Consider the following 15,150-nt stretch of genomic DNA (forward strand, 5'->3'; position numbering starts at 1 on the left):
TACATGAACGTTACAGCTGCTCTGTGGAAGGGCATTCAAATGGCACTCTCTGATGTCCCCACTGGTCCAGGCTACAGTGGATATTAATATATAGATTACATATGAGAAAGACTCACTGGCAAAGATTCAAAATTGAATCTTGAATTCGATGGAATTCCAAACCTTGGTCCAGGAAGATGTTAATAGTTTTATTTAGAACACCTGCAATTAATTTTTCACACCTTTTCATTAGCTTTTAGCCTTATTTTCAGGTCAAAGTTGCAGAAATGTAAGCTAATTCTGTGTGTGTGCATGCAAACACACATGCACACCTTGGTCAAGCGGGTTTTCCAGTAATATCTCACTCTTGTCATTCTCTGACTGAAAGTAGCAAAGCTTCTTCAGCAAAGGAAAACACTATCTTCACACATTCCTTTTGTAGCATCTTATTTCATTCTACTAGTAAAGAATTTACTTCTGAAGCTGAAAAGTAAGATGTCAAACACCTCTGGCAAATGTATGACTGATGTTAGAGAAAAAACCCACAGATTTCAGTGTCAGACAAAGTTAAGTTGAGGTCCCATTTCTGTTACTTACTGTGTAATTTTGGGCAAGTTACTTAACTTTCCTCTGTGTCGATATCCTCGTATAAAATCAGGATAATGATACAGGTATTCCCTGCAGTTTTTTAAAAGCTTATTCAATATAACACACTAAATGTTTAGCATAGAGCTTGGTACATAGTAAATGTTCAACAAATGTCAGTTCCATTTTCATGAAACAGATTTGGGTCTGAATTATCTGAATAATTGCCTCAGCACCATGCTACAATTTGTCGGAGAAAACCTGATGATTATGTGCTCTATTTTAATCTTTCATTTCCACTGTTTCTATGACACCAGGGTGCAAATTCATCAGAACCGGCATGGCAGGTACACAGGGTACTGTGGGGTAGGAAAAAACGCAAACATCTGCTATAAAAATCCTGAGGATTAAGGATTACTTACAAGTGGAATTTTTCTATTATCTAGTAGTTACCCCCACCCCCGCCATTTCTTCCCTTAATTGTGGCATTAATATGAACGTGGTTGAGTATATCCAGTTTAAAACAATAACTCTTTAAGGGTAGATCACTGGAGGATCAATGCAGGATGACATGCCGACCAAACAATGGTACTTAAATAAATTCTATCAGCTACCATGAATCTTTCCTTGAACCCCTATTTTTAGTAATCTGTTCTGTAAGATGAACAATAGTTTATAAGCCAAATATTTTAGCAGTTGGCTGACAACATACTAGAATAGTAAAGTTCCAGTTTCCAAAAAACTCATTCAATTATGACAATGACAAAAATTATCATGTTCTGAGCAACTACCTCTACAAGCCACAGTGATAATTACTTTGTATACATTAGCTTTTTTTTTTTTTTTTTTTGAGACAGGGTGTTTCTCTGTCACTCAGGCTGGAATGTAGTGGTACAATCACAGCTCACTGCAGCCTCAACCTCCTGGGCTCAAGGAATACTCCCACCACAGTCTCCTGAGTAGTTACAGGTACATACCACCATGTCTGGCTAATTTTTAAATATTTTGTAGAGATGGCATCTCCCTATGTTGCCCAGGCTTGGTTTCAAACTCCTAGGCTCAAGTGATCCTCCCACCTTGCTTGGCCTCTCAAAGTGCTGGGATTACAGGTGTTGAGCCACCACGTCCAGCCTTCACATTAGCTTTAATTCACAGAAGTACCCTAAGTTTTCTCCCCATTTGACAAAGGTTGAGAGAAATTAAAGTAGAAAAACAGGAATGGGAATACAAAACTCATCTTCTTTTGCCACATTGTGCTGCTTCAACAGTGGTAGCAGAAAAATCAAATGCTATTGATTTTACCAGAGTTAAGAATACCTCCCTCTCCTGCCTATTTATCAATAAGGTGTTTGTCACACAACCATCAACAAAGTTCTGGAAAAAACAAGGCTAAGAGTTTCACTGCTCTCCACTAGAACTAACAAAAGATAAAATGAAGAGAGCTCCAGATAAGAAAAAATAATAAAAATAACTTAATACATGCAAAATCCTTAATAAGAGATGAAACCAAGCAACAATAAGTTTATGTTCTATTTACAAAGCATTCACAATATATGATCATCTAATTTGCTTTGTAGACTCATCCAGGGAAGTTAGAGGGACAAACAAACAAAAAAAGCTATTCCATTTTATCAATGAGGAAACTGAAACTCTGGGAGATTAATTTAAAATCCCACGTGCCAGGCACCTTTCCAGAGTCATAAAGCCAATGGCTGAGCTATCCTCCCACAAGGAAACAAAGAAGACTGACTGCTAGGTACATGGATCTCAAGGAGTCATACACATTTCAAGGACTTGATGTTACAGTATCTTGGACTAAGACACATTCCCCTAAAACAAATGTTCCATTCATCCAAAAGATGGTCTGTCTCATGCACCACACCCAGTTTAAGCTCTTTCTTTTCTTTTCTTTTTTTTTTTTTTGAGATGGAGTCTCGCTCTGTCGCCCAGGCTGGAATACAGTGGTGCAGTATTGGCTCACAGCAACCTCCGCCTCCCAGGTTCAAGCAATTCTGCTGCCTCAGCCTCCTGAGTAGCTGGGATTACAGGCACATGCCACTGCGCCTGGCTAATTTTTGAATTTTTAGTAAAAGCCGGGTTTCACCATGTTGGCCAGGCTGGTCTTCCTGACTTCAGGTGATCCACCTGCCTCGGCCTCCCAAAGTGCTAGGACTACAGGTGTGAGCCACTGTGTCCGGCCTAAGCTCTTTGAAAAATGCAAAAGATACTGAAGAACTATTTCATGTTCCCACATTTTCTCTAGAAACTTCCAACAAAAAACAACTCACCACCTGAAACAGAATGAACCATTTAGCTTTCAGGGTATTCTAAAGTTCATAAATATTCCCACAAAAAAGGCTATAATAAAATACACACAGTAATGAGTTTTAGTAGAAAAAGATTTTGTGGCAACATTAAATTCACTGAATGTCACATTTAACAGTTATAAAATGAAATATAATGTCAACCTTCCAATAGCAATTATGAAGATTTTAAAAAATACAAAGCCATCATTGACTTACAGTAAGATACTTCCAACTTAGGATATTGTTCCACTAGTTTGACGTTTTTTTTCTCAATTTGACCAGAAACATAAACACTTATTTAGTAATTTTTCTAGTAATTCCAATACCCTCTAAATTACAAAATCTCATTAATATATTTGTCTTCCTTATTGCCTACTCCACCAAACTTCATTAACCAATTTATGATGACGATTAACACTGATGAGATGATTTCCAAAACTTTCAAGAGTAAGGTTTAAACGGTGCTTGCTTTTTGTTTGTTTGTTTAAAGAAGATTAATATATTTACATGGTTCCAAATCAAACGACATAAAAGATGTATACTGAGCTGGCCCACTTCCTCCTTTGTTCCCATCCAACCTGTTTTCTCTTGTCTCCAACATGAAATCACTTTCATTAGTTTGTTGTGTATTCTTCTAGTGTTTCTTTATGCAAAGCCAAACAAATATAAGCATTCTTCCCCCTTTTAGAAAAGAGATCACATGCTATACATGCTGTTCTGAACACTGAACTTTTCCATTATCCAGGAATCCTAGTTAAAATGCTGATCTTAAAATGTTTAGATCTAGTCCTAAGAAACAACCTGCAAAAATTCTCTCCTGCTATAGCCAAATCTGTTTCCTCTTTTCTGATCACCCCAACCCACACAGTTCCTGTACCCTCACATCTTTCACAAGCAAATCAAGTGAACTAACCCAAGCCCATCTGGGCATGCTGTTTTCTGGATCCTAAAACCCCCAGAACCAGAGTTTTCTGTCCAGGAGACATTTGGAACTCTTATTTTCAGAAGAACAAATTCTAAATCTGAAAAACTTGTATTTAATATGTATACTGATAATTTTTAACAGAGCCTGGCCAACATGGTGAAACCCCATCTCCACTAACTATACCAGAAAAAATTAGCCAGGTGAGGTGGCACAGGCCTGTAATCCCAGCCACTTAGGAAGCTGAGGTAGGAGAAATGCTTGAACCTGGGAGGTGGAGATTGCAGTGAGCTGAGATCGTGCCACTGCACTCCAGGCTGGGCAACAGAGCAAAACTCCACCTCAAAAAAATGAAAAAAAAAAAAAAAAAAGTATTCAACAGAAACAAAGTAAGAGCTTTAACATAGCATCAGGCACGTAAGTAGAACACTGGAAAAAATGCAGAGCTCTAACAGAAACTGAAGGGTCTGGTAAATTATGGTACAGAGACATAACAAAATACTGTACTCATTTAAAAATAACAATTATAAACATAAGGTATTATGTTGGTGCAAAATTAACTGTGGTTTCAATTACTTTTGTGCCAACCTATAGAAATGTTAACATTTATGACCAGAAAGAAAAATGGTATGTGTGTGTGCATGCATGTGTGTGTGTAAAATAAACCCTATATATTTTAAAAATATCTTTTCAAAATGACTCATTACCAAATTTCTCATTTTTAAAGTTTCCCTATCTATTTACTCAGTTAAATTTTTCATTTCTTAACACTCCTATGCGCCACGTCTTTCTGATCATCTGTTTTCCAATACAGTTGTTTTTATCTCCTTCACTCATTGTCTTGACAAAAATTTCACTGTCTATCATGCTTTCTTTTCCAACGGTAGGAAAAATATCTATAAAAAGGCTATAGAGTAGAGATCAAACTCACCCTCTGCACTTCCTTCCCAAATCCTGTCTTGTTACCACTCTGAAGATGACCCAGCAGTAAAAGGGGACTAAAATGTAAGAGTGACATACCATACCACACCTCAAAGCTACTTTCTAATTATTTCTGCCTATCTATGTGTGCATATGAAGCAGATATTTAAAATAATCAACTACTGCATATTTCTTACCTATTGCATGAATCTGATTCTGGTGAAGAAAGGGCTTCTTGAATATCAGTACAGCTAGAAGAATCCTCTTCTCTGTCAGGTTCCAATTCCTCTGGGGAGTCCAGCTTTGATTGAGAAAAGTGGTTTGTTACCAGCTTTGATTGAGAGAAGTGGTTTATTACTGAGGTTATATTATCTTCCTGTCCTAGGAAAAAATAAATTTAAGAGTACGTTGAAATCTACAACTTCTGTACACCTGTTACTTCTGCAACACTTAATACTGCCATATGCACTTAGTAAAGTTGAAGTATATGTCACATTGATTCCAGAACTCTAGTGACAGCCAGAAAGCAAGACTTAACACTACAATGGTGCTACCTAATTATACTATCCAGCCCATGTTTTTCCAAGATTAATTAGTTTAAAAATAAAATTTATTTTGAAACCAGGAGCAGGAAGAATCTTGTAATTCTAACCAGGCATCTATTAACATATCACTAAGGAATTCTTGCATATTTCGTAGATCAGAGAACACTGACAAACCAACGTAAGAAGTATAACCAAAAAAAAAAGACTACAGATTCAACTAATAAGACAACTACAATATTTGTCACTATTATATGATAGTGCATCTATCTGGACATTTTCCTAAAACTGTTAAATAGAATCTAATTATTCTCTATGGAAAAGGACAACTCAACAGACATAAGGAATATTTCCATTTGATCCAATACACATCACATTTCCATGCATTCTTTGTCATATTCTCAGCTTTTAAGGTCTCTTATTGCAGACAAAAATAAAGACCCCAAAAAGCTGGAAGGATGCAGTGTTTACAAAAATGTGGCATATGGGAATGGCCAATTTTCTACAAATATGAGTGAGAAGAATATCTGTGAAAGATTCTTTAGTGCCCAGGATTCTCCCACTCATCATAAACTTTGCTGGGATTTTCATCTGTGCTGTCCTTAACTTTCAGGAACTGAGGAGGTACTTTCGCATGCAAGCTACACATGCTAATAATAGTACAAAGCTCCTTTCATGTGTTTCCTCACAGAGAAACAGAGCTTTCACACATCACTCCTCAAGACTTGTAGAGGCAAGAGGTCTTCAACAAAGCACAATAAAAATACAATTGTCAAGGTTTGGTTATACAGAGAGAATTTATGGGGAAAGAACATAACACATTATTCAAAAAACCTTGCCAAGTTCATACAGTCAAATTTTTTTCAGAAATAGTTCTAAGTTTTTGTTATAGTGGGAGAACAGCATACTTCACAAGAGTATAATTCCTAAAAATATGTCCCTAATGTCATCTGGCTATCAATAAACTATCATTAGCAAAACAAAACAGCATCCTCTAAAGTATATCTGGAAAAGAGAAAAAGAAGTTAGCCAGGATGACCATCCTGAACCTCTAAGAACTCCTCTTGTAAACAGATACCAGGATCACAATTAAGAGAAGCCAATCCCCCAGTCAACTCGGTTCACCCAGGGACTATATTACTCAACTAGTGAGGCGCATGCAAAAAAGCTGTCAAACCAAGGAACAGGAATTCAACTGAAAACAATCTTTTATTTTTGCACATTGTCTGTATTATTTTCTTACTTCTTCCACTCTTATATACACTTCTAGACAATATATTCCTTCTTGGGGACAAACAGCATTCAATAATCCGTGGGCATAAAAAATAAGTTATCCTTCCTACCTGCCCTTAGATCTCAGAATGCAGGACTTCAAAATAGAGCCTCAGGAGTGAGGCTCAGACATCAGAGCTCCCCAGAGACACACAAAAAAAACAGGCTAAGTTTTCACTTGAGAGAATATGCAACTTGTTCACTTACATGAGCACTTCAATGTTTGTCCTAAAGAGCAACAATTATATTGGTTGTATGATGCTATACAAAATTCATCTTTTCAGTCAGTCTGTGTCTGTCTTCACCTCTCTCACATTCCTTACCCTCTCAGACATCTCATTCATGCACAGCAATCTAAAAGCAGCAATCACCTTTGAACCCCAGAAAGAGTAATATTGATGTTCATAAATATATACAAGCCATCAATGATATTCAAGAGAGGTTCAACTAATAAAAAAAAGTTTTCTTAATGGGAAATATTCAGTCAGATTTTCTCAAGTGCTAAACTAGTTTCTAGAAATATCCTTTCACAATTGCATGAACAAATTCGATTTGTTCAAAGACCATGAGTTATATACCGAGGCAGCACCTTATGCACAAATTGTTTATTAGTCACTAGGGAAATGCAAATCAAAACCACAATTACATACCATTTTGCATCTACAATTTTAAAAAAATTTAAAAATCAGAAAATAACAAGCGTTGATAAGGATGTGAAGAAACTGGAACCCTCATGCTTTGCTGGTGGGAATGTAAGATAATGCAGCCACTACGGAAAAGTTTAACAATTCCTCAAAAGGTTAAACATAGAACCAGTATATGAATCAGAAATCCCACTCTAAGCTGAAACTTACATATCTGAGCATCAATGCTCGTAGCAGCATTATTTATAATAACCAAAAGGTGGAAATAACCATAACAGATAAATGGATAAACAAAATATGGCATATACATACTACAGAATACTGTTTAATCATAGTAAGAAATTTTAAAATATGCTACAACACTGATGGACTCTGAAAGCATTATGCTTAGAGAAAGAAGTCAACACACAAAGAAAATATTATACAATTCCATTTATATGAGGTACCTGGAATGGGCAAACTCATAGACACAGAAGGTGGAACTGTTATTACCAGGGCTATGAGGCAGAGGGGATGGAAGAGTTGCTATTTCATAAGTGCAGAGCTTGTGCTGGGAATGATGAAATTGTTTTGGATATAGACAGTGGTGATAGTTATACAATATTGTGAATGTATTTAATGCCAATGACTTATACATTTATGAAGGGTTAAAAAGATAAATATTGTATTATATATTTTACCACAATATAGAAAAACATGATAAGGAATTTTCTTGCGCATTTTCCCCCATTATGATTCTTTTTTGTTCACTAGTCCAAAGCCCAGGCAATAGAATTAAAATATTAATTTCAAATTTTAAAATGGATCAAAGTTAAGGAATGTGCTCTGTATTAGCCTACCAGTATATTAGCTTTAGATTGTTTGGCAGAACATTTCATCAAGGCAAACACCAGTGTTCTATCACAAAAATAATTCACTCTCTTTCAGGATCTCTCAGGATCTCCACCAATAAATTCTACACCTGGAAAACATCCTCAAGCTTAAATAATTAAGAAATTTATGATTTGTCATTAACTGAAAGGATGATAGACAAAAAGAGATCATTTCTTCAGGACATTCTTCCAACCATTTTCTGCACAGTAATAAATCTAGTTTACAAACTGCTACACGAAGTTTGTCTAAAAATACTTTTCCTCATTTCAAAGAACTAGGAACTCCAAAGTAAATTTCCTTGGTTTAATTTTCTTTTCATATTAAAAGTAAATAATGAAATTCAACATATGTCTGTTTTTAATTATAGTTTCTTACCCATGCATACAGAAGATAGCTTTTCTGTAGATTCATCTTCTTTTGTTATTGTTACTGCTTTTTGTGACATTCCAACAATTTTCTTGTATCCTTTTCTAGCCTGATCCACCAGAAGCTGAAATTCACTCTTATGTTTCTTACCTGAAATTCAAAAGATCTTCGCAGTAAAGCTAGGACAATGAAAGTTAACCATCTACAACTGACAAACTGAATATCAAGAGGTGTACAAGGGATGGGCGTGGTGGCTCACACCTGTAATCCTAGCACTTTGGGAGCCCAAAGTGAATGGATCACTTGTCAGGAGTTTGAGACCAGCGTGGCCAACATGGTGAAACCCCATCTCTACTAAAAACACAAAAAAATTAGCCGGGCGTGGTATCACATGCCTGTAATCCCAGCACTTTGGGAGGCCGAAGTAGGTGGACCATTTGTCAGGAGTTCGAGACCAGCCTGATCAACATGGTGAAACCCTATCTCTACTAAAAATACAAAAAAAGTAGCCAGGTGTGGTATTGCGTGCCTAGAATCCCAGCTACTTAGGAGGCTGAGGCACAAGAGTCACTTGAACCTGGGAGGCAGAGGTTGCGGTGACCCAAGATCACACCACTGCACTCCAGACTGGGCAACAGAGCGAGACTCTGTCTCTAAAAAAAAAAAAAAAAGAGGTGTACCAGACTGCTCAAAAACAGCATCCGTTGGAATTACTTGCAATAAATATAAAAGCTACCAAGCATAAGAATACAAAGGGCTGCAGTGTCATGGAAGATTCTTTTTATCTTCTCTCTTCCTCAAATACAAACATGGAAACATGATATTCCTAGTTTGCTACTCTAGGTTTCTTCCCAAACTCCATTCTCTAGAGAGGCTTTTACATAATCATAAGAGCAAGAAAGATGCACGCTTTCTTAAATATATACAAATGATACCATTCTAACTTCCAAGATACAAGAGTACTAAGAGTATTCACTGGATCTAAAATAGAAGCCTCTAGGAAAGTTTAATCATAATAACAAAGGATATCCACTCCAGCTCTTTTTTTTCTTCACATTTCTGGCCTCTTTCCCAGTAGAGCCCCTTCAAGATTCTAAGACCTCTCCCAACCAATTCTACCTTATCTTAGGATACTATACTAACTCTAATCTTTATTTACTACCATTTTTAACATCTTTGAATATAATTAACCCTGACCTCAAGATCATCACTATTAATGTATCAATTTGTTCAATAAAGAGCAGTCAGTCATCATTACTGCATGGACTTTACGGCATGTATTGTGATTATGAACCATGCAGCTGAGGTTGCAGTTTACTTATCTAGCAACATTAAACACTTACGCCACAGTCCAAAGTAATGTCATAAATCCTGTAAAATTTTTAGAGAGAACCATACTACAAATGGTTAAAACAAAAATTTGACACTGTTTTCAAACAAAAATCAACAATGTACTTTTTATCACTTGGTTTCTTCCATTTTCCTTAGCACAATACTAAGGCATAAGGAATTTACTGGGTGTAGGGGAAAAAAATTGAGCTTCCGTTGAACTATGTGATTGTCTAAATCTACTCTCTCAGGATTCCAGCCATTCACTGCCTTTGAGCTATGGTATAACTCTGTATGTTGTAGATAACTGAGAGCAATGGAAAATAATTCTTGACTATAGATATGCAAAATCCTGTTGGGTGGAGGTTCAATTGACTTCCGTACTCCAATGTGGAAGAAGCCAGTTTTTTGCCCATTATACATTCATTTCAATGTTCCTCATCTGTAAATGTGATGATTCTTTGGCTCCTTCTTTGATCACCTCATAATATCAGCCCTCTCTCTACTAAAGAGCTTAAATCTTTAATAAAAACACATGTTCATTTTACATCCATATGAGAATGATATTACTTGTTTTTGAAAATTATCTTTTAACACGAAAAGAGAAAAACTAAATTGTGATGCACAAGGAAGAAAATAGTTGGATTCCTATACGTGAATATTGACAAGCACAGCAAAGACATTCAGGAAAGAATGCTCCTAATTGCAATATTTTTATGTGTATGGTACATGTATGAAAACTTCTAGTGAAACTAATGTGTTGGGCTATAAAATGTATGGTACATTTTAAATAAGAGCCTAATTAAAATGTCAGCAAAAGAAATATATGCTGGACGTAAAGATTACTGGGAAAAAACTAACTCTTTAGAAACAAGTGAGATCCTATCTAGGATGTACAAGCTAGGTGATTTCTTTTAAGTACTCTATGCACTTGAGGATAACTATCTTGTATTTCTCTGGCTCCTCGGAATCAATGGGCGCTAACACTACCACCATCATTATGTAGTTTCTATTAGGCTAGGGTAACACAGTACTATGGGATCTATATAATTTAGTTAGACCAGGTCTAAGCTATTTTCCTACTAAGGCCACTCCACTGTACATATAAAGACTGGAGATTTAAGAATTAGTTAAGAAATTTGCTAAAGTAATAGCATTAACAGTTAAGAAGGCTTAATGACTTATTATCTTCTGAAGTAATAAAACCCCAGATTTAAATCTAATTACCCCAGAGCTAGGTTGGAAACCAAAAGTAAATGGCAGCCACTACTCTGGCTTTAGCCAGAGAATTCCAATAACCCCTACTCAGAAAACGAAAAATGTCAACAGATCAAGACTAGTAACATTGTTCCCACTTACCTCTTTACTTCATTTTAGAAGATTTGCCATTTGGCAAGGAGTACTGTAGAGTTTAAAATCTCAGTTCTGGTGGGTATATGTCCTGAATTTACCTCTTAGAAGTTTTAAGTGGCTCAGCTAGTCGTGGGAGTGTCCATGACTAAGTACACATTCAACCAACTCATTTTCTTCCAGATTTTGAATACTTGGATCATTCCATCCTTTGTTCCTCTCCAAGTTTAAATGTAATCTTTTTTAGTACCAAGTCAAGCCCTTCACTCCCTGATCACTTTAACTACTCTTCTTCAGTCCAGCCCTTACAGTCAGAGTGTCTCTGGGTCTGCCCAAGAACCCAGAACCCAGTGGCACAAAAGACTAAAAACAGGCTCTCTCAAGAGTAGAAAAGACACATATCCTTCTACAGTGATGCCACTGAGATACTTTGTCTACTTTAAATCAAGAAATGAGTTTGGAGTCAGCTTTCACCATCATACCACCTATGATAGCCAACCAGCTAAACGTGGATGAAGAACAGAGTTTAACTGTTATGGCTAATGTTCACTACAGGCTTATTCATCTAGCCCTGAACTGACTAGTGACACTTTAATTTCATGATCATAATTCTCAAATGGGCATTCAATACTGCTATACAACTCTTGCACCTTTCCCTAGTAAAGTTTGCTCTACTATTCTCCAAAATATCTATCTTACACTTTCTTCATTCAAATATTCAACACTCCCCATGTGGCCCCTCTTAGTTGGTCTCGCACTATTTTGAAAAATATAGAATCATTCTAACAGAAACTCTGTCATCTTTCAAGCACCAGTATAACTTGTCTGTGCACTTATGATCTATTTCCCTTGTTCTTACCATGAAACAACTGTCCTTGCTATAATTAAAAGCTAACCTCTAACTTATGTTTGGGATTCCATCATGAAGCTGTGAACAGAGAGACTGTGCCTTCGAACATAGAGTGTGAATTATGAAAACAACTCAGTAAATCCAGACCAGCATTTTTTTCTTATTGAAATAATAAAGAGAATAGAAAGTATCAGAATGCATTAAAAATGGAAAAGGCAATACCATTTCGTGAAGCCTTTGTTTCAGTCACGTGTATGTATATAGTTAGTAGTGATATAAAATTTATCTCTCACTGTGGGTTGTAGTCAAAAAGATCAGAAAGCCACTGAGTTAAATATCTCCCAATTTAAATAATAAACAAAAAAAAAAAGCAAACAAAACCCTCCCTTGACCCAACACCCCTCCTCCAGCTATGACCCTATTTTTCTGCTTTCCTTTACACTAAAACCTCCCCCAAAAAGTTGTCTACCTTAATGGTTTCATTTCCTCACCTCCAATTTGGTCTCAATCAACTCTAAATAATTCTGACCTCTAAATACTTCTGAGGCTGGTCTTGTCAAGGTTTGCTGCTTCCAAGCTGTGAAACCCCTGTTCCCTTCTATCTCTGTGAAATGTAATGTTGTCTGTTCACAGCAATGTTGGCCTAAGTCATGATTTGTTTTCTCTCTGTCTCAGAGATCATAGTCCTATGCTACCTGTTTGTTTCCCATTATCTGAAAAACCATTCAACATTCACCTGGTTTTCTAGATTTTTTTTTTTTTTTCATGGAGGAGAGTAAATATAGTCTCTGTTATTCCGTCTGGGCTAATAGAAATCTCTATTTTTATTTTTCGGAGAGGGGGAAACAGTTCTTTTTTAAACCAAAATATGTTATTTATGCTAACATGTAATGGGTTCATTGTTAATATTTTTAAAATTTCTTGGTTTTAATTTCTTCTTTGACCTATGGGTTATTTTGAAATGGATTATTTAACTTCCAAATATTTGGTGACTTTCCCAAGGGCTTTGTTACTGATTTCTAATTTAATTTCATTGTGGTCAGAGAATGTATTTTGCATGCCAAATGAATACTCAAGGTGAACTCTCTGCAGATCACTGGGTTTCTCCTTCCAGTACTCCGTTCTGCAAACTCTAGCTCCTTTGGTTCCTCTGACGTCTCAGCTCTTTCTCCTTAACTTCGAGTCTCCAGGCTTTGCCTGGAATACCCACTTGCCCACACTATAGCCAGGAAACTTTAGTATAAAGCTCATCACATTTTTTGCTTACCTCTCAAGGACCCCTATCCTTTGGTGCCCAATGGCCAGTATCTTGAAAATTGCTATTTCATATACTTTGTACATTCATTTTGCTTGTTTTAGGTAAGAGAGTAAATGAAGCTATTTCATGGCTGGAAACAGACATCTCTAAGTTTTAATTGATAATGTGATACATATTAATAGATATGACCCACATAAACAAAAGCTCTTTGGTGTCCTTGAGATACAGAATGGCTGGGCTCCTGGCTAAACTCCACCCTCAAGCCTGGGACCTCGGCCCTAAGTAAAAACAGCTGACCCCATCTCGCCGGCCAAATATTGCCTCTTTGGTCTGCCATGCTTCTATCCTTTGCCCATAAAAATACTTCAGCTGGCAGAGCAACACAAGCAGCTGATGCAAGCAGTCAGAGATGCAAGCTGCTGAGCATCGGGGATACAAGCAGCTGAGCATTGGCGACTACAGACAAATGCAGCTAACTTCAGATGCTGCAGCTTCAGGGAAAGACCACTTTCTTCCCACATCATCCCCTTTCCAACTCCCATCAGCTGCCAGCCATCACCCAATAAAATCCTCCACATACACTACTCTCCAATCCATTTGTGCAACTTCATTTTTCTAAGACGCAGGACGAGAACCCACGTGCTGAAAGGGCAGGGGCTAGGACGCTGCTATGGGGCCTGCACAGAGCCTGCTCCCACCAGAGAGGAGCGTCCGGCTGGTTCCAGCATGTGTTCCCTCTTGCAAGGAGTGGCCAGCAGTGGGCTGAGTGAAAGGATCTACTCCAGTTCCCGCCCACAGAGGGGGTCAAGGTCCAGGGAACTATCCCATCATATGGGGGCTCATCTAGGGTTTGACAAAGGATGAGCTAAATGTGGAATTGTTGGATCTATCTCTTTTCCAAGATCCTGCCACCTCTCTCTTTCCTTTGGGTAAAAGGAATGTTGATTCTGTTTCCCTTCATAGAGGTCTAGCTGATCTGAACTGGAGTAGAGATATAGTGATTAAAGGAAACCATTTCCAGAGAGCAAGAGGCTCTTATCCCAGACCCCCAAACCCCCACTATTCATTTTAAGCTTTTTTTTCTTTTCTAAGTGAGACAGTTTTTTTCCTAACCTCAGGACTTTGCTTATGATAGGGAAATGACAGAGGAGCCACCCCTGAGGTCATTAGGATGAGCCCTAATCCAATACAACTGATATGTTTATAAAAGGGGGAAATTTGGACACAGAGACACACATAGAGGGAAGATGATGTCAAGAGACATAGGAAGAAGATGGTTGTCTACAGCCAAGGAGAGAGGCCTAGAACAGATCCTTCCTGCATGGCCCTGAGAAGCTCAGGACACTTCGATCTTGGACTTCTAGCCTCCAGAACCCTGCTGACACCTTGCTCTTGGACTTCTAGCTTCCAGAACCACAAGACAATAAATTTGTTATTTAAGCCATGCAGTCTACATGCAGTACTTTGTTTGGGCAGCCCTAGCACACTAATAAAAACACATAATTAGAAATTAATTAGAAATAAGAAACTAATGGCCGGGCGCGGTGGCTCAAGCCTGTAATCCCAGCACTTTGGGAGGCCGAGACGGGCGGATCACGAGGTCAGGAGATCGAGACCATCCTGGCTAATACGGTGAAACCCCGTCTCTACTAAAAATACAAAAACTAGCCGGGCGAGGTGGCGGGCGCCTGTAGTCCCAGCTACTCGGAGGCTGAGGCAGGAGAATGGCGGAAACCCGGGAGGCGGAGCTTGCAGTGAGCTGAGATCCGGCCACTGCACTCCAGTCCGGGCGACAGAGCGAGACTCCGCCTCAAAAAAAAAAAAAAAAAAAAAAAAAAAAAAAAAAAAAAAAAAAATAAGAAACTAATTAGCTGCACAATAAATAACGATTATGACCATTTTATCAAAAAGTTAAACTTTTCTTATATTCTTCCTTGCTTTATTTTTTCACTT

At 37.6% G+C, this 15,150-nt stretch overlaps 1 protein-coding gene across 1 annotated transcript in view; it reads right to left on the reverse strand.

Moving 5' to 3' along the window:
* The window catches only part of RAD18 (RAD18 E3 ubiquitin protein ligase), a 77,358-nt gene that overhangs the window by 11,796 nt on the left and 50,412 nt on the right, over positions 1-15,150 (reverse strand). Inside the window, exons 10-11 of the mRNA XM_033210530.1 lie at positions 8,420-8,560; positions 4,911-5,094 (exon numbers count right to left, since the gene is read on the reverse strand). Coding sequence (XP_033066421.1) covers positions 4,911-5,094; positions 8,420-8,560 — 325 coding nt within the window. The remainder of the gene's footprint in view (positions 1-4,910; positions 5,095-8,419; positions 8,561-15,150) is intronic.

Source organism: Trachypithecus francoisi, unplaced genomic scaffold, assembly GCF_009764315.1.
Source record: "Trachypithecus francoisi isolate TF-2019V2 unplaced genomic scaffold, Tfra_2.0 Lachesis_group0, whole genome shotgun sequence".
Taxonomy (NCBI): Eukaryota; Metazoa; Chordata; class Mammalia; order Primates; family Cercopithecidae; genus Trachypithecus; species Trachypithecus francoisi.